This window comes from Maylandia zebra, linkage group LG4, assembly GCF_041146795.1.
Source record: "Maylandia zebra isolate NMK-2024a linkage group LG4, Mzebra_GT3a, whole genome shotgun sequence".
NCBI lineage: Eukaryota > Metazoa > Chordata > Actinopteri > Cichliformes > Cichlidae > Maylandia > Maylandia zebra.
The window spans coordinates 6,410,230-6,436,625 of NC_135170.1; the positions used below are offsets into that span (position 1 = coordinate 6,410,230).

A 26,396-nucleotide genomic window follows, 5' to 3' on the forward strand; every position below is an offset into this window, starting at 1 on the left:
GGTGCAATAGAAACACAGCTGAACTGAATTGAAATGAAGTGAACTGAATATAAGCAGCATCTCAACATTTTCTTTGATATTCCAACAGGAGCTGCTTGAATGATGCCGGTCAGAGCACTCCTGAGATTAGTGTTTAAGAATGTGCATCAGCAGTTAACCATCAACTGTTTTCTAATCAGCACTGATGTACGCTAAAACTCTCCAAACACAAATAAACAGCTTTAACCAAAGAAATGCAAAGAGCAGTTTACACTACGGACAAACCAAGAAAGAAGCACCAAGTCTTCATGGAGTAAAATATTCATGCACAGATGGAATAAGTATTTAAATTAGAGCTGGGCGATAGAACGATAACGATATGTATTGCGAAATAACTTTTTCTCGATAGAAAAGTTAAACTATTGTGATAGGCCTCATCTCTCTTGTCCTCTTAAAAAAAAAAAAAGAAGAAGAAGAACAGCCAATCCAAATTAACGAACCAGAGCCGAACCAATCACAGCCACAACGTCACGTCACGTGACTTGTTACGTACAGCACAAGTGCCAAGCCGCACATGTGTATTTGTTTGGGAAGCAGCGAGCCGCCGTGCCGCCCGGGTAATGGAGGAAATGAGTGTGCCGACTAGAAAAATCAACCAAGAGCGTGACCGAAGGTTACCGAAGAGAAAACAGATGATGGTTCCAACGCCGGAGAGATTGTCGAACGGAAGAGCCATAGAAGTTCCGTAGTGTGAAGGTATTTCTGCTATTTCAAGTCTGACAACAAACAGAGTAGCGCGCACTGTAAATGTGCCGAAAGCAAGTCTGGAAATACAATAAAGCGGTGCATGCTCAATCTCTGACTGGAAGCGCTAATTCGTCATTCGGCTTTTGTCAGACTAAAGTAACTGTTAAAACTGTTTGAAAAGCTCAGCTATACAACAAGGAGAGATTTAGAATTTCCTTTTAGTTCTCAGTTTATTTGATATTGACAAAAGTTAGTCAGTTTTGTCTGTTCTTCTGTAAAACAAACTAAGATTTATTTTTAGAATTAATATTTTGTTTCTAAGTGGAATTGACAATTTAGTCTGTTTCGTTTGTTCTATTTTGAAACTTAAACGCTTTAGCGGCTGCCTTTTGTGTAGTTTGCAATATTTGCCTTTATTTATCTGAAAAAGTCTCATGTTCCTTAAGTACATCTACCCTGTTGAACTTATTATGGGAAATAATATTTAAATAAAAACAAGCTGCTGATTATTTCACATTTTACTTGTGAGCAACGGCACATTTAAATCTTACAAATATAGTTATTTGGCTTATATCGTGATAGATATCGTTATCGCCTGAAATGAAAAAAACATATCGTGATATGAAAAAATCTCATATCGCCCAGCTCTAATTTAAATAAATGGAAAGAATGTTATTTAGGGTTATACAGTAGCATTGAAGTAACTGATTACTTGACTACAACAAGTAAAATTCAGGATTCCTCTCTTGCTCTTCATGACCAATCATTGTTCTCCACTGAAACTAGTTCAACACACGTGGGCAGCTACTAATCTCTATCCTGTCAGCTGAACACACTCTCTCTCTCTCCCTCCTCCTCCATCAGTGCGCATCAGTGAGTCACACCGCCGCGTGAAGTGGCGTGTGTCCTGATTAACATGAACATGAGCGCCAAATGTCACTTTATTAAGATAACTCCTTTTAAAGCTTTGTGCCTTCAGTAAAGACACACTGTGCTTAGAGCGCAGAAACACAGATACGCACATCTGTTCAACTGCACACGTTAGTTTTGTACAGCAAAGTTTATGCTCAAGAATGGAAGTCGAGTAATAACTTAAAGTCTAACCTTCAAAGCTTCGAGCATCGGCTCCTGAAGAATATCCACCTTCTCTGATTCCTCCAGATCCTGACGATCTGTGAAAAACAAATAACAAACACAAAGCATCGCTTCAGTGTCAGTATGTCTCCTTTGTCTTTCCTTTCACTCATGCTGCTGCGACACACAGTGCAGTACCTCCACAGAGCAGGCAGATGGCACTGAGTAACCCCGTTTCTGCATCGTCCATTTCCAGCGGGAGCAGCTGGTTGGCAAAGGCGAACACCAGGTCTGTGAGCGGTCCGAACCCGGCGTTGTGCATCTGAGTACGATTGAGGGTGAGGCCGTCGGAGAAGGTCATGGTGTCCTGGTCTGGAGTGTAGCGGGTGCAGATCCTCAGAATCTAGGAAAAGGATTCATTATCTGTTTAGTAACTCTTTGTTATAACGGAGGCCGACGTGTCAGAGGCGTTCAGTTTCCATCCGCGACGTCTGTTTGTGAGAAATTGTTTATTGCAGCTTGCAGGAAATCCTCACCAGTATGTCGAGGCATGCGGCTTTGAGCAGCGTGATCTGATCAGCGATGGTTAGGGTGGTGAAACCTGGGAGCTGCTTAGCAAACTCCACTGTCTTAATAATGCATTTGGTAGACAGTTCGCTGAACTTGTCCCAGAGACTCACATCCAGAGCCACGCGCTGCTCCGAGCTGTTGCTCTGCAGGATAGAAGAGAAACCAAAGGCCGATTGAATAAAAATCAGTTTTTGACCTTCAGTTTTTGAACTCACATACGCTCGTCTGTGTGTGTGTGTGTGTGTGAGTACCGTGGTGTATTTTCCCAGCTGACAGAGGGAGGGGAATGTATCCTGATGGGCCCGGCGAACTCGTTCGATCATCTGCTCCATGTCTGCTGACAGGACGTAGAGCTCTGTGTCGGGCTGCTTCTTCTCTTCCTTCTTCTTCTTTGTTCGGTCATTTCGCACCACTTGGAATGGAAATGAAGATGAGAGGATTTAGCTGAGAACATTCATCCCCATGAAGAATCTGCAATCCACCGTAAGACGTCGGACACCTGAAATACTTCCCCGTTTAATATGCAGCCACTTCACTTAGCACATGGACTGGAAACAACTAGCCTGGAGACTGTTTCACGAATTAGCCCTAAAAGTCCAAAATTATTAAGTTTCTTTTTATTTGCAGATTGACTCAACACTAAACGGGGGTTCATGTCTCAAACTGCTGCTTACAGTTAACACCACTCTCTTTTTTCACAGGAAGCAAAATCTGCCAAACAGCATCTGTTCCAGACCAGGGTAAGGGAAAGTTTTCCTCTTCATGAAATAAATGAGTATAATCACATCTACTACATTCATACTGACTTGATTCTTGGTTCACACGCTGTGCATTATGAAATGATATGAAAAAGCAGCCAGCATAGACATGCAGGAGCACTAAAGCTTTCAGGGCCATGTGTTAACTAGGAACGACCACCAGAGGGAGACAAACAACAAGGTTAGAATACAGCACTGAGGCCCAGAAGTCAGGAAAAGTCTTTCCCCATAAACACATATACACCCCCTGTAAGTGCTTCCTATCTAATATTCACATAAGTCTGAAATGCAGGGATTGAAGCACCGACCTTCTGATTAGTAGCTGACCAACTCTACCTCCTGAGCCACAGCCACCCCAAAGAGTAAAACTGCAAGACCTCTAAGCAACTTAAAGCATTTGCCTGCTTAAGAAGCTCCCTTTCTTCCACACACCCACAAAAATCAACCTGCGCCCGTACTCACGCTCTTTAGACATGCCCACATCCAGGCACTTCTGCAGTCGACATGACTGACACCGGTTCCTCGTCACTTTGTTGATGACACAGACTTTGTCCCGGTGGCACGTGTACACCATGTTCTTCTGGATGCTCCTCCGAAAGAAACCCTGACAGAGAGAAACAGATGTTGAGAAAAAGGGTAACAGAAAGCGCTGTGAGCGTGTGCAGGAGCTGGAACTGGAATGAAAACTGCAGAATTATTTCAACTGTAACAAGTGTAATCCTGAAGTGACTCATTCAGCTGATGGGCTGCTGGGCGGAGGTCTAACAGAACATGAGTCTGACCACAAGCACATCAAAGCACACACACACACACACACACACACACACAGCAATATCAAAGCAGACACTAATTGCACAGACAGATCCTTTGTGTGTCTCTACAGGATTAGATGAAGCCACGAGGCTTAGAGATCCTCGGGTGGCATAAAGGTCGTGACCTCTTTGCTGCCAGAAGGAGCACTGTGGCTTAGTGTGCATGTTTTCCAAACTCAAGTGCTTATGTTTCGCTGCCTACCTTGCAGCCTTCGCAGGCGCTGACTCCATAATGGTATCCTGATGATTTGTCCTGGCAGACAAAGCAGGGTTTGTAGATACGAGGTGGTGGAGGAGGTGAGGGAGGACTGGGGACAAGCAGGTCCTCCCCTGAGCTCGTGCTCTCGGTCTCTATGGCTGCAAAAGAGATTTACATGCAATCAGGCTACAATTTACAAAGAGCAAATAATCCTCATTTATGTCATCCTGGAGCTCTGCCTGTCTGAAAGGAGACTTTTCTTTAACCTTCAAGTGACTGAGTGGAGTCGTTTATGACACACATGTATTTATTAGTGCCGATGTGGCCTTTTTTGGACTGATTCTTATTCTTATATAGTGCTTTTCTACTCTCCTGGAGGACTCAAAGCGCTGTATACAACACGCCTCATTCACCTATACACACAAGCACTCTATGCTTTGTCAGTGCTTTAGCTAACATACGCATTCATACTCTGATGTATGCATCAGAGAGCAAGTGGGGGTTAGTATCTTGCTCAAGGATATTTGGCATGGAGACTGAGGGAGCCAGGAATCAAACCACCTTCTGATCTGCAGATGACCTGCTCTACAGCCACCCCGTCCATCATCCATCAGTGTTTTTCATCCAATGTTCCTTGTCTGGGTTCAGATCACAGGGGTACCAGTCTCAGCTGAGCAGCCCAAACTTCCCTCTCCTTGGTCACGTCTTCCAGCTCATCCAGGGCTGGGGGCACACTGAGTTGTTCCCAAACTGGCCAACATATATACTCCCTCCTGGGTCTGATCCGGGACCTCCTCCCAGTAGGTTTTGCTCGGAACACCTCGCCTACAAGGTGTCCAAAAGGCATCCTAGTCAGACGCCTAATTCAACTCAACCAGCTTCCTCTCGAATGACCGAGCTCCTCATGCTATCTCTAAGAGCACAGCCACCCTTTGAAGGAAACTTCTCGTTCTTTTGGGGATTCCCCAGAGCTCAGGCTAAAAACTACTCACCTGGGATAGTAACTCATCCCTCACCTGGTTCCTTTTTGGACACTCAAAAATACATCGTCAAGTACAATCAGGCTATGAAAGCAAGTGAGGAGGAGATATCACTGGAGTACTCGCTAGTCATACTCTACCTGTGGATGGAAATTACTGATGCAGTGTTAAAGGAGGGCTTAAAGGTACAAAATAATATTTTATTTCAATGCGACAACATTGTGCATGCCCTGAACAGTTACAGGGATAAGTTCCCTCAGTTACTGGCTATCACTGTAGTCTTGCACTGTAATGCTGTTGTTGCTGCCACAACAGCAGCTGCTGCAATCACAGAAAACGTTTTGAGGTACATTCCTCACCCCTAAATGTGAGATAGTGAAAGTCCATAGGTATCTGGTTGGTGTGGGCAAACAAATAACGGAAAAAACAAAACAAACTAATATGGATATTTATTATAATTTATATTTAAGGGAACTTCTGAGATGATGTTAGCCGAGCAAACTCACAGTAATCAGCTCAACCATCCAGCACCGGACACACTTGGCCCGACAAAGCTGGATCACATCAGCCTGCTGATCAGAGTTGCTGTGTGTTAGCACTAAGTGCTGCTCTGCTCCTGAGTCTCTGTCAAAGCTGACGCCTTGTTTTGTTCAAAGGTAAACTTCAACGGTGATTTACTTTGGAGGTCTCGGCCCTTCAGATTAACAAACCCTACTCCCTCTCCCACTTTGCCTCCTCTGACCTAACACATTCTCTCTCTCTCTCTCGCACACACACACACACACACACACACACACACACACACACACACACACACACACACACACACACACACACACACACACACACACACACACGTCTACCCTCCCCCTTTAGTAGCCATACCAGACATTCCTCTATGGAGGAGATTCAACTCCCCTCTACTCTGCTGTGCTTCTGTTTACACAGAGAGAAACGCAGAGATCCTCCTCCTCTGCCGCATCATACCATTCCTCCATCTTCTCCTCACTTCATCTTTCCTCTATTTGCCTTTGCTCTCTTCTCACTGACACTCTAGCCATGCATTCCCTGAAGCACCGTCTGACCTCTTTTAAACTTCTCACTCAGATCCGCCTCTCGCCATGCGTTCCCTCCCCTCTGCTTACCAAGTGCCTCTTTCTCTGTTTTCATCTTTGTGTTTGTTAATCTCTTCCTATTGCTTTCCACTTCTGCTTCAGTGTGTCGGACATGACGGCCACAGGCAGCAGTGTGTCCACACACACACACACACACACACACACACACACACACACACACACACACACACACACACACACACACACACACACACACACACACACACACACACACACACTGCAGCGCTGGAGCTGTGGCTCCAAACGAGGGCAAAGGTCTTTACTGTATAAGCGAGTAAGAGGGCATCTCCAAAGACGGGTCTCCAACTTGATTTAGGAACAGATGCTAGTGTTTTGATCAATTTTGAGCACATCTACAGTTATTCATTTGAAATAATTCTACAAAAAAGCAAACAAACAATAAGACAAAGATTTAAGTAAACAGATCTTTTTATGTCACAGTGTTTTGGGGGGTTGGATTTAAATTTAAAAAATAAACTTATTAAACATATTAAAGACTTTTAATTTCCTGAAATCAAAACTTTAGGAATTTTGGAACCAACAACTGGAGACAGCTGCTGTAAATGTTGGGCCAAGTTTCTCAAGAAGGGAAACTTCAGCATCTGGTGACCTCCATGGTTCCTGTCTTCACACACTTACTGACCGCAGAGGATTTTTAGCTCATTTTTGCAAAGAATAATCCCAATAATTACAACTAATCACAGTTTTTCCAGTCCTTTTAAGCCTGTGACTACAGGAGGCTTATAAAAAAGCTGAGAGGAAACTTGGACACAGTACCTTCAGTGAGGTAATCACTGCGTCATTTTGCCACCCATGTGCAAAAACTCAAGAGAACTCTTTCTAAAGACCCGATTGTATCAAACACTCTCAAGTTACTCTATAAAGAGGAGTGAAATGAGTTTTTCCTATCAGGCACATTGTTTGGGGATATGCGTGACTAGGATGGCCAGACGTGGAAAAGCTGCTGCCCTCACCCTCAGAGCTGTGGGTGCAAAGTAAGCTGTCCTAACCAGCAAACCTGCACGGCTTTGATGTAGAAAACGAACAGCAGAATGTACATGTCACAGAGAGCTGAAGAATAACCACTCGACCAGAGAGCAACCACATTCTGCACCAGCATGTGGACTTTAACCTACATGAAGACTGCTGCTGCCAGCGTTAGCCACACACGGCAATCTGATCTGGCATCTCGCATGCAATATGTCACCAAGTGCCTCGTTTCATTTTATAAACACTTTTTCTTTTTAGGAAACTCTGCACAACTGAGTCAATGACAGGTGCAGACAGGAAAATATATAGTAGCACCTCGGCAGACAGTCCTGCTTACCATAATATTTTATTCAGTTACAACGTTTCAGCCTGTGTGACCTTCGTCAGTGTTTCATAAACACTTTAAATATGATGTATTTAATAAGAAATGTGAATAAAGGCTTAAAATGGCACTCTGATATACATACAGTGTAAATTTGATTGTTTTGTTCTGTGACTTTTTAGTATCCATTCATTCAACCGATGTGAAAAATAATAAATGTTCAAATGAACTGCAAAATAGAATCAGGTGGCCCTCTCAAGTACAATCTGAAGTGAGGTTATGGCACTGTAACCACACATAGCACTACATTACAAATACTTTCATAAGTGATCATGACAGACAGACAAAAATCTTTCCATTGAGAAGCTATAAAGTACACATTTTTTTCTCTTTTACTTTTGAAATGATTCCTATAAATATGATGATTTAGTTTCCTTTAACGGTTGCTGCAAAAATAGATTGGTGGTTTCAGCTGTAGTGATTTGGGTGGAGTATCAGTATACATTTGGTTTGCTTTAAAAAGGCACAAACTAAAGTTGTACCTTTAAGGAAGAGAAAAGATCGTCTTTTAAAGCTCTATGGTCATGAGATAAGAGCTTTTGTCTCAATAAGATGAGAGGCCAGCTGGGCCGTGTGTTCGGTTTATCAGCCCTTTAGTTAGTCATCACCTCTTTTGTTTCTTATCAGGATCCTCTGGTTAAGTTTTTCCAACCTGAACCAGAACGTTAGCTTTACTGTCCCGATGCAGTACAGACGCACACAATGAAATGCTTTTCTAGCTGCACTGTGCACACATACGAAATAAAACTTTATCCAAAAGTTAGTTTAACACCTGCAGCTACCTAGTAAAGCCCATATTAATTTGAGCCTTGAGGTTTACTCAGGTCAACAAATGGTTAAACCCTTCAGAGTCTGGTGTGCTCAGCCAACCTGTGTCCTGGGGTCAGCTCACGACCAGCAGCAGCAGCATGAAATGTTAGCCAGTGCTGGGCTGAGCCGTTTCACCAATCTGATGTAAAATATTGTTAAATGGGAGCCCCAGGCAGTCATGGCATGGCGCCAGCAAGCCTCTGCTGAATAGAGAGTGTGATCTGCCAGCTTAGAGACCAGAAACACAGAGAGACGGCAACCAGGAAGTTCTTAAACTTGACTTTCATACCATCTTTATTACTTTTGAAGAATTTTCTTGGTTAGACACTAGCTCGTTTCACCTCTAATCGAGCAATATGGATGAAATTCCCCCATCATCTTGTTCCATATCACAATGATAACGAGCTGTACTGAAAAGCTCATTGCAGCTGGAATCAGCAGTGACGTGGCTTACACCAGCGGTCCCAAACCCCCGGGGCCACGGACCGGTACCGGTCTGTGAGTCGTTTGGTACCGAGCCGCGAGAGTTGAGGTTTGGGGTGAAATTCATGGTTTTCAGGGTTTTCACCATTAACTTGTGTGTCTTATTTTGAAAGAAATATTTACGTGTTACTATAGTGACCAGAGAGCATTAAGGGGCAGAGAGGAGGATGTTACTCTAAATGTTGTTAATGCTAATAAAGTTACACAATTACACAGTGAATTCGCGTTTATTATTATATTTACAAAATACAACAGTTTTTGTCTTGGTCCTGTCATTTTATTTTGTTGTATTTATCCGTCACACCTTAAAGGCCGGTGAAAATATTGTCTGACATTGTCTGACCGGTCCGTGGTGCAAAAAAGGTTGGGGACCGCTGGCTTACACGATTGTCTAACAAGTGAACGCTCCCTGGTTTGATTCCTGAATGAGAGACAAACCAAACATGCAGAACTACCTGCTGTAAGCCTGCAGCTGAAAGTACTGCACTGAATGGGATGACGATGTTCGTGTTTGGCTTATTACATTGTGTAATAATGATTAAATCAAGTTATTTCATAACTATCAACAATCCTGTAAATCCAGTATTGCCAAAAAGCAGTGACTACACAATGATGTGCTCACTCTGACCTAATAACATAACGCAACCACAAGGACAGCTTGTATTACACACACTTGCCACATTGAACTATAAAAGGCCTTACGGTTGAATTTTATGCCTAAGATTCATATTTCAAAGTTTGTTAAACTGATTTTATGCTGCATTTATTTATTTTTTATTTTTTTATGTAAATAACAGACCAAAAGACAGACTGACCAATCAGAACGCTGCATTTGGCAACAAGTGCATTTGTAGCTTGCGGTACGCTCAGCGGTATTGAACATATCCCGGTCAATCGGATCTCTGACATGATCTATTTGGCTCCTCAAATGTGGCCCCAACTCTGCCAACAAGAGCTCAAACTGTCCGACTGACATCCTGAAATATGTACGGAGGCTTGCACAGTGCACTACTTTCAGGCGTAACAGCACTAACAGCTTCTTCTCTGCTGGCTCTGTGAATGAACTCTTGCTCCAATGTCTTGCACTGCAGCTGAGAGCGACAGTCGTTGTTCTGCTCTGCAGCCAATGAGCTGTGGCAGCACGTCAACCAGTTCTCCTCTTTCTGCAGATCCAGGTTAGAGTAACACAGCTCGCAGTAGTTCTCCAGAGCGGAACAAGGACTTCTGTCTCCAGCTGTAGTCCAATGTGATGAAGCTCAACTATGTCCTTCAAGAGACCCTCTGCAAGGATCCAGCTGTGGATCGCCACAACAGAAACTTAGCCCACTGAGTTGGCAGTTAACATTTTCTCAGAAAAACAAAAAATAGAAATAAATGACCATATGAAAGCTTATCTAGTTTACATTTTTAAAACTTACTCAACAGTTTGCAATGACTAAATTTCAGCAAGTGACAATCTTTCGGCATGAAATGCAATCAAGGCATTTGGAAACTATACAAGTCAAAGTTTCTACCGCCAACATTTTGGCCTCGACTGTAGTCACAGCTCCAAAGCACTGACCTTCAGGCTTAAAAATGCAGAGTCCAAAATCAGTAGCCGTGTCCATCTTTGACATACAGTCAGTGGATATGAGCGATAATTAGCATGTTACGAATATGAAACAACAAAGTGTTTGTGTGGCTGGTTTACATTCCATTCTTTCTCATGCATCCAGTGATGAGACCAGGACATGAAGATGTGAACTGTACACCAAGAGTTTGTATAGCAGAGGACTGTGTCTCAAGCAAATCAATTAATAAGTAGGTTTCCATGACTACTCTTTAACATTTGTATTATAGGATACACACCGACACACAGGAATACAAAAAACACCTTTTTTTTCTTTTCTCTTTTTTTGCACACTTCAGTTAAACTTGGCCAGCATACCCTTGCATTCCCAGACAAACTGTGAATGTGACTGTGTGTGTGTGCGCGTGTGTGTGCATCACTGCCTCCAACAGACAGAAAGAGAGGTCATCCAGTGCAGAGAAATGATGACTGGGCAGCTGACACAGGAAAGAAAGAGTTAGATAGAAGGAGGAATAAAGGGAGGGGGAGATGTAGGTCACTTCCCAATTGTCAGTGAGTCATTGCTCTGGATCACACCCAACAAACATTCAAGAAGAGGGACACACACACACACACACACACACACACACACACACACACACACACACACACACACACACACACACACAGCTTCTGTGTTGTTGCTGAATATGTGTGCCTGGGTCTGTGTATAGCCTTTGGCCTTTGAACTTGTTTGACACTCTTCATTCCAGTCACGCAAAGACACACACACACACACACACACACACACACACACACACACACACACACACACACACACACACACACACACACAGGGCAACCATCCCCATCTTTACAGCCTGGATTTACGAGCGCTCCTCTCTTGTTCCTATATGCCCCCCCTCCCCTCTCACCAGCTAACCAGAGTCCACTTTGCACTTTTCCTCTTTATTGCTTTTACTCAGTTGTGCAAGCTGTGACATCACTGCAGCATCACCACAGGGTTACAGTCTGACTCTCAGGCTTAGTGCTTCAGCCATGTCACAGTGGGGTGGGGCAACACTGTCGAATCATATCAATGAAGTTATGTATTTATATATTCTCGTGTTAGTCCTGTGACACATGCGCAGCCCATCCCGAGTGAATGCGACCTTTAGCAGGCTTTAACAACCCTCCCACAACTGGGATGCACCAGTTGTGAAATTCTAGGTAAATAACAGTGTTTCAAATCAACAATTTGCATTAGTAGATACCGAGATTTTATTTCTAGTTGTTGTTGCTATTTACTTGCCAATCTGTTTCAATTACCTGACCCATTTGCGGTCAATATTCGGCCAACAGCTGATGTCTCTACAGTTTGAGTTTGTTTTTGTCCCCCTTTTTGTACCAGGGAGGAAGTGAAAGCAGCAGCGCTATTAATATCAAACATCACTGAACATTTAGCCAGTGCAAAACGGAGGTGACACAACAGATGAATACTGGCCACTGTAAATCACATCTAATTCCCTGAGATCAGTCAGCAGGGCACATAATGGCTGAAACTGATATTCTGCATACATATCGTACCTCATCGAAGCATCAAAGTGTCTGGATGGTAAATTTATGCACCTTATATGGTAAGGAGCAAAGATTATTCCACAACTGAGGCCAAACAGTGCGCCATCACCTCCCCCGATTACTTCTTAAAGCAAAATTCTTATGCATACTATGTATGTGTGTGTACATATATATACACACATGTATGTATATATTATACACACATGTATGTATATATTATACACACATGTATATATATATATATATATATATATATATATATATATATATACATATACACACACACACACACTGATAGCTTAGGGTGAGAGGAAGGGTACACCCTGGACAGGTCGCTGGTCTGTCACAGGGCTAACACACACACAGAGACAATCATGCACACTCATCTCATACATGTGTGGTTTTGCCATTATGCACCAAAATGACGCCGTCATCATGATACTCAAACTCAGAGGATAGTCATTATCATAAACTGGAATATTCTTTATCAGTCATTCATATCTTTACAGTTTAGACACACCGAGGTTAACTGGCTGATGGCACCATGGACGCAAATATCAACGGGCAACAACGTCACGTAATGATGTCAGTTACCATGGTTTGTCTGTTGTGTCAGATCAATGTAGCGATTTTGTGACAATGGGCTGAAAGACTTTAAATCACTAAAGACTTTTAACTTCAATAACAAAGATTTTGTCCTGGGCTGAAAAGGGAAAAAAACAATATAATCAAAATGAACAAATAATACCAATAAAAGATGCCTACGGGCCTTAGTTGTTACCGAAAACATTAATCCCAGTTTTATTTACAATCTGCGTTTGTTTCAGTTTCAAGTGTGTGTGTCCAATAGTTCATTGGTAACTAAATAAATAAATGTACGATTATATGAACACTTTATAGAATTGTAAGTTTATAATATGGACACTTGCGACAAACCACAATTTTAATCGGTAGATTAAGCGCATTCTTAATTCATAACTCAAAGTTTGGCTTAAAAAAAATGTCTGAAAGTGGTGTAAAGGTACTGATCAAAATTAGCTAAAGCCCGAGATGACACACAGCATGTGTCAATTACAATTGAAAAAGAGGAAACGCGATGACAAAGTGAAACAGCTGGGACCAGTTTATGTCTTTATATTTTTGTCCAAACCGTCCTGACACACAGGTGACAGCTGTGACCAAAAGCTCACAAAAGCTGTAAAGACTTTAAAGCACGTTATTAATTAAGGACACTAGCTAAGAAAAGCTAAATGGTGTAGCTGTGTCCTCACTTCTCATTCAGCAGGCTAAAAACAAACCGTGGCAGCTCGAAGAGGATGCTGGCATGTGTCCCAGCTGGCCTCAGCTAACGGATGTACTCATTCCCTTCAGCTGACAAGAATACTCCAGCATGAGCGCTGGATTATCCTGCACTCCCCTGGTACTTGTTTTAACTCATTTAAGTACTACTACAGATCTATGGCCGATGATGCAGCGCTCTGTGTAAAACTCCAACATGACAAATAATCTTTGTCTCACTCACAGTGGCTGGATCCGCTCCAGTGCCTGCCGGTCAGCAGAGACCCTCCAAAGGGGCGCTGGAGTCCTCCTACAACGGACAAGAGTCCCTTCTCCGGCCCGAGCCCCGGGGGTCTGTGGTAGTAGTCCATGCTTAGAAAAGAGCCCGTGCTTGGGCTGCTGGGGCTTGGGCTTAAACCCACAACATCCACGCTTTCGTACATCTCCGAGAGGCGGGAGTCGGGATGTGGTCTCTGTGTGGTAAATAGAGGGAGGGGGGGGAGAAGATCAAAGCGTCCTGGACGGCGATGAGAGAAAGAGGAGCGGAGGGAAGGAAGAGTTCACATCTTCATAACAGACTGATAGGAGCCAGAGGAGGAGGAGGATTCCCGGTGACCTTTCAGGCTTCGGACAAACGTAGTTAACAGTCAAACTTTGCCGTCTTTTGTGATGTTATTCATGTATTCTTTTGTGTCTCTTTCACAAATTAAACATCGCTACAGTCCAAATGCTACAAGTGCTAACAACCCAAGTGCCGCTGCTACCTCGAAGCCCTGAAAAGACGAAAAGACTAAAAGCCAGGGGAGAGAAACACTGTCGCTCCAGTCGCCTCTCGCACCGTCACACAGTCGTGTGTCATGTTTTACTTCATAGTGAGTGTGGGCTGCCGCCTGCGTCCGCTGATCCACAGCTCCTATTTTCTATTAGGCTAAATATATCGTGTCATACAACTTGCCCCTGAAGCCACCCAGGTGAAGTCTTTTTCACCGACATTGTGCTCCGTAATGTCACAGCCAGTACACTCTGTCCTGAAATCCACGCACGCTGTCAATGAATGTAACCAAAGCCTTAAAGTAAATCGGTCCGGTCGGTTGGTGCGTCGCTCGCTCCGGTTTAGAGAGTGCACGCATTAAAAGCAAAAATACGCAAAAAACGAAAAAAAGCCCAAATGTGCAAATGTGAGCGGTGTGGGACTTTGAAGTTGCTGCTGTATATGTAAAGAGCAGAATATCCAGAGGTGAGGAAAGCTGGAGAGATAATCCGAGGCAGTCAGGAGCGCTGCTTGTTGCTAGTAGCTGAGGTCCAGCAGCGGTACACGAGTGTCCTGTGGTAACCCCCACTCTGTACCCGACGGCCTCTCTCTCTCCCCCCACCCTCTCTCTCTCTCCTCTCTCTCTCGCTCTCTTTCTGGTTGGTGAGAGACACCAGCTGCGCACGAGCTCCCCCTACTTGTCATGCGCGAGCCTCCAAATAAAACCTACCTGCTTTGTTCCACCAGGAGGAGGGTATAGAGTTAAAGGAAATGATCTTAATCGTGGCTTCCCTTGCCCCCATATAAGGGCTTTCGGAGATTTGCCTGTCCCATAACAGTTTGGTAATGGAGTAAATTTAAACAGTACATTTTAATCACTGAACAATTCACTTGCAGCAGTTTGGCCCACTGCCATTCCCCAACTTCCCTTTACTAGATTATCTTAAAAGAAATGAGTGTGTGAGAAAGACCTCTTTTCTACCACTCGGTTATTCTAGCTTTGTATATTCCAATTTTTAAATTAAGTTTTATCCTTTTTTTTTTTTAAATTCATTTAAGTTTCAATGAGTTTCCATAATGGATTTTCTCATTTCAGTTTAGATTTTATTATTTGAAAAAGTTTCAGTGTTTGAATCTTTTTAGTAACTTCTCTATGGAGGGCATGTATCAGAGCCAATACTTAGTTTTGAGATGCAGTTTACATTTTGTGATAGTTTAAGTTTCTACTTGCACAACATTTTCAGCTATAATATATATTTCACTTTTTATTCCAAGAGAATTGTCAGATAAACTAATGTTCTACATCCAAAGTGTATTTACTCAGGCTCAACAAATGAGGGGACAAGGAATCATGTAAGCTCCATTTTAACGGAATTCAGTATCAAGATACTGTAAAATCTGCTGTAAGTATTCAGCATAATCAAATGTTGACCAACTGCTGCACAGCAAGTAACTGAGAGGCCATTAAAGCACTATAGTAAAAATGAAAAATCATTGTAAAAAACAAACAAACATCTTTTTTCAAAGATACACTTGGGCAAGTCTTGGATATAGCTGTGTTTTGCACCAAATCCTAACCTGAAAAGGGTAAGCAGGGGTGCTGTGTTTTCAGTGGGGAGGTGCTGTTATCAGGTAGGTGACTAGATCTGTTGAGGGATGCCGTTCCAGAGTTTAGGAGCTACAACTGAGAAAGCCTGTCCGGTCTGGAACAACAGGCACTAAAACCTGCTGGTCAACTGACGCAAGCGAGCAGTGTGGGACCATAAACTATAAATGCTCTGTGTGCACTAAACTTTTATTTTACACTGTTCAAATATTTGATGCCTATGTTCTGAGCTATAATCCATTTTTGTAGGGTTATGAGAAGGCTTCGACAGTGACATCAACAAATATAGAAAACAGCTGACAAAAAAATATGCTTTCATAAATGCTGGATTTAATTGAGCGCGCACACCTACATTAAACCTTAATGTTAAGCCTCTGTCTATCCATTATTCTGTCAACTTACATTTGCAGTATCTGTCAGCAGAAAAGCAGAACAGCAGCTGCTAACCATCACAAAAAACAACAAGGTTAATAAATAAAATGTTTTATGCTATTTGACTCAGAAAAATACATTTAACACAAATCTCAACTACAATATTAAATTATTGTGTAAGGACTTGAGCATATCACGTTTTTACATTATAAATGGCAACAAATACATAAAAAATAAATAAATACTGTCAAGAATAAAGAGTCTATGTGCTGAATATACAGAAAAATATGAAGTAGTTGCTTAAAAGCAACTTCATAAAGATAAAGAGCAGTAAATGGACTTTTGGACTGTGTAGGAGGTAATGACAGATGGTGCTGTGACAAGGATACTGGAAAAAGTTTGGACACGGCTTCTCATTTAACGGTTTTTCTTTATTTTTACTACTTTCTTCATTGTAGATAGATACTGAACATGTCAAATATATGAAGCAAGATTTATGGAATTATGTAGCAAAGAATAAATAAAAAAATAACTCTAAATATGTTTTATATTCTAGATTCCTGAAAGTAGCCACACTTTGCTTTGTTGACAGTACTGCAAACCCTTGGCCTTTTCTCAGTGAGTTTCATCATGTAGTTGTCACAGAGACCCAGTAGGTGTAATTCTAGTTAAAGGTATAGTCTTGAATTTGTTGTTCTTCATGGTTTTGGTTCTCTTTATTGTTTTTCTGCTGGTGTTATATTCTTGGTTCCTAGGCTTTAGGTTTCTGTTACTTTGTTACTTTCTAATCACGCTTGTCTCCATGTACCCTCTGTCTCCTCAGTTAGTTGTGTCTCCATGTCTCAGTGTCAAGTCGGCGGCTTTGTAAATGTCTCTTAGTTCCTGTTTTACTTTGAAAGTCTTGTGTCCCGTACTTATTGTTTGCAGTTTTGCTTCCTCCACATCTCGTTATGTGTGATTTCTCCCAGCTATGTTTTCCTCCTGTGTCTCATTCCCTCATTATCCCTTTGTGTATTTAAGCCCTGTGTTTTCCTCTGTCTGTTGTCATGTTGTATCCTCTTTGCTGTGTGTTTCTTCCGTGCTCCTAATAATGTCCTAGTTCCAGTTTAGTTTCCTAGTTTGAGTTCTGTGTTCTTGAGGTTTTTATATGGTTATACAGCAATAAAGCTACCTCCTTAAGTTCATCCATCTGTATCTGTGAGTGCGGCTTTTGGGACCTCATCCTGCCTGCCACAGCATTACATGACAAAAGTTACCTGAAATGATTTCACTTCACAGCTGTGCACTGTCAGGGTTCATTTGTGGAATTTCTTGCCTTCTTAATGGGGTTGAGACCATCAGTTGTGTTGGACAGAAGTCAGGTTGGTACACATTTGAAAGCTGTTAGAATTCATATTATGGCAAGATGCTAAGTAAAGAAAAACGACACTCCATTGTTACTTTAAGAATTGAAGGTCAGTCAGTCTGGAAAATTGCAAAAACTTTGAATGTGTCCTGAGTGCAGTTGCAAAAACCATCAAGCGCTACAATGAAACTGGATCACACGAAGACCGCCCCAGGAAAGACCAAGAGTCACCTCTGCTACTGAGGATAAATTCGTCCAAGTCAACAGCCTCAGAAACCTTAAGTTAACAGAACCTTAGATTAGAGCCCAGATAAATGCCACACAGAGTTCCAGTAGCAGAAATATCTCTACAACAACTGCTCAGAGGAGACGGTATGAATCAGACCTATATGTCGAATAGCTGTTAAGAAACCACAACTAAGAAAAAGCAACAATCAGAAGAGATTTGTTTGGGCCGAGAAAAACATGGAATGAACATTAGACCAGTGGAAATCTGTTTTGGTCTGACAAGTCAAAATGTGGGATCTTTGGTTCCACCTGCCGTGTCTTTGTGCGACACAGAAAAGGTGAAAGGATGGTCTCTACATGCATGGTTCCCACCGTGGAGGTGTGATGGTTTTGGGGGTGCTTTGCTAGTGACACTGTTGGATGATTTATTCAAAATTGAAGACACACTGAACCAGCATGGCTACCACAGCATCCTGCAGCGGCATGCCATCTCATCCAGTTTGGGTTTAGTTGGACCATCATTTATTCTTCAACAGGACAATGATTCCAAACACATCTCCAGGCTGTGTAAGAACTTGTCATGGTCCTGAGTCTGAGGACTCAGTGTTTTGTGTTTCCTTATGCTATTGTTCATTCCGAGTGTGTATTCTGTTGTTATTTTGCCATTTGTTAGGTTTCTGTTCTTTGCCTGCCTGCTCCCACTTCTCTGTGTTCCCTCTGTCTGTCCATGGTGTTATTGTGTCTGCTCATGAGTCTGCCTGTCAAGTTCAGTATCCTGTCTGGTTCTCTGTCTGTTAATTTCCTGTTTTATTCTGAAGGTTCATGTCTGATGTGAGTGTTCAGTTTACATTTCCCCTGTCCCGTCAGCTCTGATTTCTCCCTGCTGTGTTGCCCTCCTGTCTCTTATCCCCTGATTACTGGTGTGTGTATTTAAGCCCTGTGTGTTCTCCTGCTTGTTGCCGGTTCGTCTGTATTACTCCATGTAAGTCCGCGCTTTTCTGCATTCATCTGTGTCTCTCTGCATTTTTGTATCCTCCGTCAGTCTGCGTCTCTCTGCCTTTCACCCCGTGTCCTGTGGATTTCTAGTTGCTCTTTAGTTTTCCCAGTTTAGGTTTCCGTTAGTTTGTCTCATTATTCGTTTTCTGTTCCTGCCACTGACACCTTGTAAATAAACTCCACTAATCTTTTCATACACTGCTTGCTCTTGGGTCCTTTTTCCAACTCCACACGGCTCGCCTCGGCAGCCGTGACAGTACGAACCGGCCACTATGGACCCAGCAGCAGTCAACCCGCCCGAGGAGCTCCGGGAGGACATTATGTACTCAGTGGACAAATTAATTAACCTATGGCTGGAGCATGAGGGGAGAGAATTCCGCCAAAGCATAGCTGTTCGGCTACAGCGCTTACTTTCTGGTCTCCCCTGGTTGCTCAGCTCACTTCACCCGCTCACACAGAATTTTGTTCTGAACGAGCTTCATCTTCTCCCCCTTGCTACCACCCACCCTGCAACTCATGCTTCACTCCCCGACCCGACGGAGAGTGTCCTGCCCGGCCCGTCGGTCCAGCCTTCAAATGGGGATCAGCACTCACGCCGTCGACGCCCCTCGCCACAGTCGGACCCCAGGATATCAGAGCGGCCGACTGAGGTGAGTAGGAAGGATAACAGTTCCAATTCGGACCTTAAGACTCTTTCTTCCGGGATTGTTCGGGGTGTGTCAGTGGGAGCTAATTCGCTAAGCCTACCTACCTTCGTGGTAACCGATCTCTCCCAGGTTGGCATTTTTAAGACTTCAGTGAAAGCAAAGGGCTGTTGTTCTTCTGAAACTGTTAAACCCGTGTCAGCCAACCCAGGGTCTGCTAAAACTGTGACATATAACCCAGAGACCATTAACACCAGCTCTGATGATACTAGGACTGTTTATTCATTTGAACCGCGGCCTCAAGCTCAGTTAGCCGCACGGCCTCAAGCTCAGTTAGCCGCACGGCCTCAAGCTCAGTTAGCCGCACGGCCTCAAGCTCAGTTAGCCGCACGGCCTCAAGCTCAGTCTCTAATTCCACCACCGTTGTCATCACAACCACTATGTCAGTCACCCTCAGTTCAGCCTCCTGTTCAGCAGCCACCAGCCCTGCATCCTGTGTCAGTTGTTCCACCTGTAAAACCATACAAGTCAATTCTACCCGAAAGACACTGCTCCTCGCCCATCCACTACAAGCAGAGAGACAAATCTAACAATACTGTCAACAGTCCTCAAAAGCTGGCCAGTTCTGAGACTGCGACACACTCCAGGGCCTCCCCAGAGGCCGGGGTTCAGCCCCCAGCTGATTCTGGATCCCTGGAGGTCAAGAAGCCAGCTGAGGACTGCACCCAGCTGTCACTGCCTGAGCAGAGTCAACGCTCTGGGCAGCTGAAGTCTGCTATGTGTTTGCCAGGGGCCACTGTGCCTGCTGGTTCTGTTCTGTTTCTGCCAGAGGTCCCCGCGCCTGCTGGTTCTGTTCTGTCTCTGCCAGAGGTCTCCGCACCTGCTGGTCCTGTTCTGTCCCTGCCAGAGGCCCGTGTGCCTGCTGGTCCTGTTGCGTTCCTGCCAGAGGCCCGTGTGCCTGCTGGTTCTGTTGCGTTCCTGCCAGAGGCCCGGGTGCCTGCTGGTTCTGTTGTGTTCCTGCCAGAGGTCTCCGCACCTGCTGGTTCTGTTCTGTGTGTGCCAGGGGCTCCAGTGCCCACTGGTTCTGAGACTGTTTTTGCTGGGGGGCCCGAGGAGCCCGTCCAGCCACCAGCTGCAGTCTCATCACCAGCTGCAGTCTCATCACCCTCGCCTGCTGCGGCCTCAGAGTCTTCGGCCTCGCCTGGTCCGGTTTCAGCATCTGCTTTGGCTTCATCCTCGTCGCCTGGTCCAGCGTCTGCTTTGGCTTCATCCGGTCCAGCCTCTGCATCCTCATCATCTTCGTCTGGTCCAGCCACTGCTTCATCCTCGTCTGGTCCAGCCTCTGCATCATCCTCGTCTGGTCCAGCCTCTGCATCATCCTCGTCTGGTCCAGCCACCGCTTCATCCTCGTCTGGTCCAGCCTCCGTGTCTTCATCCTCGTCGTCTGGTCCAGCCTCCGTGTCTTCATCCTCGTCGTCTGGTCCAGCCTCCGTGTCTTCATCCTCGTCGCCTGGTCCGGCTCCAGCATCCTCATCATCCTCGCCTGGTCCAGCTTCTGCTTCAGCGTCCTCATCAGCTTCGTCTGGTCCAGCCTCCGCCTCCGCCTCGTCTGGTCCAGCCTCCGCTTCGCCTGGGGCTGCAGGGGCCACGCAGCCTTCAGGTCCCCTACTACCACCTCCACATCGTCGGTCATCTGCCAGGCCGCTTGTTGGGCATCTCCGCCACCGTGGACGCCCTCCTGAACGCCCTCCTGAACGCCGCCACTACCTTCCACGTGGCCGGCCTCCGGACTTGTTTCCACGCCGCTGTTGCCGTCCGCACGGTCAGCCCCCAGAGCTGTTTCCACGCCGCTGTTGCCGTCCGCACGGTCAGCCCCCAGAACTGTTTCCACACCACTGCCTACTGCGTGGCCGGCCTCCGGACCTGCCCCACTGCCGCTGCCTTTCACACGGTCGGCCCCCGGAACTGAACTGTTTTGGCCTCTGGGTCGGCCCCCTGACCTTGTCCGTCTGGGCCTTTTCGGACTGTGTCCCTCCGTCCTGGACCCCCACCGCCCGCCCTGGTCGGGTCGTTTTCTGTTTTTTGGTTCGTGGGGGTTTTTTTTTTGGTTTTGGTCCGTTTTTGTGTTTCTGTTGGGCTGTCTGGTGCCAGCCCTTGAGGGGGGGGGGGTACTGTCATGGTCCTGAGTCTGAGGACTCAGTGTTTTGTGTTTCCTTATGCTTTTGTTCATTCCGAGTGTGTATTCTGTTGTTATTTTGCCATTTGTTAGGTTTCTGTTCTTTGCCTGCCTGCTCCCACTTCTCTGTGTTCCCTCTGTCTGTCCATGGTGTTATTGTGTCTGCTCATGAGTCTGCCTGTCAAGTTCAGTATCCTGTCTGGTTCTCTGTCTGTTAATTTCCTGTTTTATTCTGAAGGTTCATGTCTGATGTGAGTGTGTTCAGTTTACATTTCCCCTGTCCCGTCAGCTCTGATTTCTCCCTGCTGTGTTGCCCTCCTGTCTCTTATCCCCTGATTACTGGTGTGTGTATTTAAGCCCTGTGTGTTCTCCTGCCTGTTGCCGGTTCGTCTGTATTACTCCATGTAAGTCCGCGCTTTTCTGCATTCATCTGTGTCTCTCTGCGTTTTTGTATCCTCCGTCAGTCTGCGTCTCTCTGCCTTTCACCCCGTGTCCTGTGGATTTCTAGTTGCTCTTTAGTTTTCCCAGTTTAGGTTTCCGTTAGTTTGTCTCATTATTCGTTTTCTGTTCCTGCCACTGACACCTTGTAAATAAACTCCACTAATCTTTTCATACACTGCTTGCTCTTGGGTCCTTTTTCCAACTCCACACGGCTCGCCTCGGCAGCCGTGACAGAACTATTTGACCAAGAAAGAGAGTGATGGAGGCCTGGCCTCCACAGTCACCTGACCTAAACCCAATGGAAATAGTTTGGGACGAGATGGACCACAGAGTGAAAGCAAAAGAGCCAATAATTCAATTAGATTCAATTCAATTTTTTATTTAATATAACGTCAAATCACAACAACAGTGGCCTCAAGGTGCTTTATATTGGACAGTAGATTGTACAATAACAGATACAGAGAAAAATCCAACAATCATATGACCCCCTATGAGCAAGCACTTTGGCGTCAGTGGGAAGGAAAAACTCCCTTTTAACAGGAAGAAACGTCCAGCAGAACCAGGCTCAGGGAGCGAAGTGCTCTAATAGGGTGATATGGTACTACAAGGTCATTAAGATAAGATGGGGCCTGATTATTTAAGACCTTGTATGTGAGGAGCAGGATTTTGAATTCAATTCTGGATTTAACAGGAAGCCAATGAAGGGAAGCCAAAACAGGAGAAATATGCTCTCTCTTTCTAGCCCCTGTCAGGACTCTTGCTGCAGCATTTTGGATTAGCTGAAGGCTTTTCAGCGAGTTTTTAGGACATCCTAATAATAATGAATTACAGTCGTCCAGCCTGGAAGTAATAAATGCATGAACTAGTTTTTCAGCATCACTCTGAGACAGGATATTTCTAATTTTAGAGATGTTGCACAAATGGAAGAAAGCAGTCTTACATATTTGTTTAATATGTGCATTGAAGGACATATCCTGGTCAAAAATGACTCCAAGGTTCCTCACAGCATTACTGGAGGCCAAGGTAATGCCATCCAGAGGAAGAATCTGGTTAGATACCATATTTCTAAGATTTTCAGGGCCGAGTACAATAACCTCAGTTTGATCTGAATTAAGAAGCAGAAAGTTAGCGGCCATCCAGGTCTTTATGTCTTTAAGACATTCCTGCAGTTTAACTAATTGGTGTGTGTTATCTGGCTTCATGGACAGATAGAGCTGGGTGTCATCTGCATAGCAGTGAAAATGTATGCTATGTCTTCTAATGATGCTGCCTAAGGGAAGCATGTATAATGTAAACAGAATTGGTCCTAGCACTGAACCCTGTGGAACTCCATAATTAACCTCAGTGTGTGAAGAGGACTCTCCATTTACATGCACAAATTGGAGCCTATTAGATAGATATGATACAAACCACTGCAGTGCAGTACCTGTAATACCTACAGCATGTTCTAATCGCTCTAATAGGATATTATGGTCGACAGTATCGAACGCTGCACTGAGGTCTAGCAGGACAAGCACAGAGATGAGTCCACTGTCAGAGGCCATAAGAAGATCATTTGTAACCTTCACTAAAGCTGTTTCTGTGCTGTGATGAGCTCTGAAACCTGACTGAAACTCTTCAAATAAACCTCTGCAGATGATCTGTTAGCTGTGTGACACTACTCTTTCAAGAATGTTTGATATGAAAGGAAGGTTGGAGATTGGCCTATAATTAGCTAAGACTGCTGGGTCTAGAGATGCTTTTTGAGTAAAGGTTTAACTACAGCCAGCTTGAAGGCCTGTGGTACATAGCTGATTATTAGAGATAGGTTGATCGTATTTAAGATCGAAGAATTAATTAATGGCAGGACTTCTTTGAGCAGTTTTGTAGGAATGGGGTCTAAAAGACACATTGATGGTTTGGAGGAAGTAATTATTGAAGTTAACTCAGAAAGATCAATTGGAGAAAAAGAGTCTAACTTAACACCAATGGTACTAAGAGTAGCTGTAGATAATATTACATCTGTGGGATGATTATTGGTAATTTTTTCTCTAATGATAAAAATGTTATTTGTGAAGAAGTTCATGAAGTCATTACTAGTTAATGTTAACGGCTCAACAGTATTCTGACTGTTTGTCAGCCTGGCTACAGTGCTGAAGAGAAACCTGGGGTTGTTCTTATTTTCTTCAGTGATGAATAGTAAGATGTTCTGGCTTTGCGGAGGGCTTTCTTATAAAGCAACAAACTATTTCTCCAGGCTAAATGATGATCCTTTAAATTTGTGACACGCCATTTTCTCTCCAGCTTACGAGTCATCTGCTTTAGGCTACGTGTTTGAGAATTATACTACGGAGTCAGGTACTTCTGATTAGAGACCTTAGTTTTCACAGGAGCTACAGTATCCAGAGTCGTACGTAGTGAGGAGGTAAAATTATTAATTAACAAGATAATCGACCTCTGTTGGGGTAGCGTTCAGATAGCTGCTCTGCTCTATGTTGGTACAGGGCATTGAAGATGATAACAGTGGGTGGATTATATTCTTAAACTTAGTTACAGCGCTTTCAGAAAGACATCTACTGTGATGAAGTCTACTCTCCACCGCTGTGTAATCAATTATTGTAAATGTAAATGTTATCAGGAAATGATCAGACAGGAGAGGGTTTTCAGGAAACACTGTTAAATGTTCAGTTTCTATGCCATATGTTAAAACAAGATCTAGAGTGTGATTAAAGTGGTGGGTGGGTTCTTTTACATTTTGAGAGAAGCCAATTGAGTCTAATAACAGATTAAATGCCATGTTGAGGCTGTCATTTTTAGCATCTACATGGATGTTAAAATCACCCACAATAATTTTTTTATCTGAGCTTTCAAATGAATTAAAAGTCTGTCTTGCTCTTTAGTTGATTAATAACAAGTGCTCAGGATCTCTGGGAACTCCTTCAACTCCATTTAAGGTGGAAGCTCATCCAGAGAATGCCAAGACACACCTTCTCATTTAATCTCTTCATGAGATAGTACTTGTAATCACTGTATTGCAATCTAGTCTGACAATTAACATCTAACAACCTAACAATTTCTGACAACAATTTGGCTGTCAGATGGCATTTGACAACCAAGAAACTAGAGCATAAATTTGCTACATTCAAGGACATCTGTACAAAGTTTGTAGTCCAGTTATCCAGTCTTCCTGGTACTGATTTCTGTGTGGACGAAATGTAGGATTATTTTGTCAGTTAAGGGTTCAGTAACTCAATTTTATAAGTAGATGTTATTAAAAGAATATTGGACTTTTTAAATATCTGAGCTTTTGCTAAAATCAAGCCGTGTGTGATTGTATTTCTGCACATGTAGGCTCATATTAGTAGTGGTCCATGCATTACACAGTCTTAACCACACACAGCCTGGGCCCTTTGCCTGTAGGTGAGTGTGTGTCCTTGCTGTGAGGCCTTGCTGCATTGATTGGCTCATGGTTAAAATATGAAAGGGGAATCACATCACATTTATTGTTACCGGTTAATCGATGCAGGGAGTTTAATCTATGGGAACCGCGAAGGCAGAGGTGAAGCGAGGTGAAAATGGGGATGGAAGAAAGGGTGGGTGGCTGAAAAGAGCAGGAGGAGGATGATGAGAATGAGGATGGGGGCTGATGGGTTAAATGTAAAGGCACCAACCGGAGAGAAACGAACAGGTGAAATGGCAGGTAATAATTTTCAGATAATTTAAGCGGATATTTTATTTTCTTGGAATCAGAAGTGGGAATAACATCATAAGCAGTGGAAGGAGACAGTTTGAAATGGACACATTGACCAGTAGCACCATTATTCACCCTAAAATATTACATGTTTTATTCTATCCATCCATCCATCCATCTTCTTCTGTTTATCTGGGGCTGGGTCGCGGGGGCAGCAGCCCAAGCAGAGAAGCCCACAGCTCCCTCTCCCCAGCCACCTCCTCCAGCTTATCCAGGGGAACACCAAGGCGTTCCCAGGCCAGCCGAGAGATCAGAATCAGAATCAGAATCAGAATACTTTATTGATCCCTGGGGGAAATTATTTTTTGTTACAGTGCTCCATTTTAAACCAACATTAAGACAAGACAGACAATACGCTAACTAAGAATAGTACAATATATACATATATATACATACATACATACATAAGTCACTTATAAATAAATATTTGGAAAAGAAACATGTGTAGCTGTAGCAGCAAACAGTGTGTTAAGTGGATGCGTTGTACAGGGAGATGGCCACAGGCAGGAATGATTTCCTGTGTCGTTCAGTGGTGCTTTTCGGTAATCTCAGTCTCTCACTGAACGAGCTCCTGTGACTGACCAACATGTCATGGAGTGGGTGGGAGGTGTTATCCAACATTGTCTTTATCTTGGACAGCATCCGCCTCTCCGACACCACCTTGAGGGAGTCCAGCTCCATCCCCACAACATTGCTGGCCTTACGGATCAGTTTATTAAGTCTGTTGGCATCTGCGACCCTCAGCCTGCTCCCCCAGCATGCAACAGCATAGAGGATCGCAC

At 43.9% G+C, this 26,396-nt stretch overlaps 1 protein-coding gene across 3 annotated transcripts in view; it reads right to left on the bottom strand.

Moving 5' to 3' along the window:
* Positions 1-26,396, bottom strand: part of LOC112432486 (retinoic acid receptor alpha-B) — a 50,681-nt gene that overhangs the window by 8,714 nt on the left and 15,571 nt on the right. For 2 of the 3 annotated variants that reach the window (XM_076882921.1, XM_024801033.2), the window contains exons 1-7: positions 13,570-14,687; positions 4,143-4,297; positions 3,591-3,732; positions 2,622-2,782; positions 2,337-2,513; positions 1,999-2,203; positions 1,831-1,898 (exon numbers count right to left, since the gene is read on the bottom strand). In XM_076882921.1, the coding sequence (XP_076739036.1) occupies positions 1,831-1,898; positions 1,999-2,203; positions 2,337-2,513; positions 2,622-2,782; positions 3,591-3,732; positions 4,143-4,297; positions 13,570-13,768 (1,107 nt within the window). In that variant the 5' untranslated portion in view covers positions 13,769-14,687. Of the gene's footprint in view, positions 1-1,830; positions 1,899-1,998; positions 2,204-2,336; positions 2,514-2,621; positions 2,783-3,590; positions 3,733-4,142; positions 4,298-13,569; positions 14,688-26,396 lie in introns of those variants that run through there. The other variant, XM_076882922.1, reaches the window with a different exon arrangement.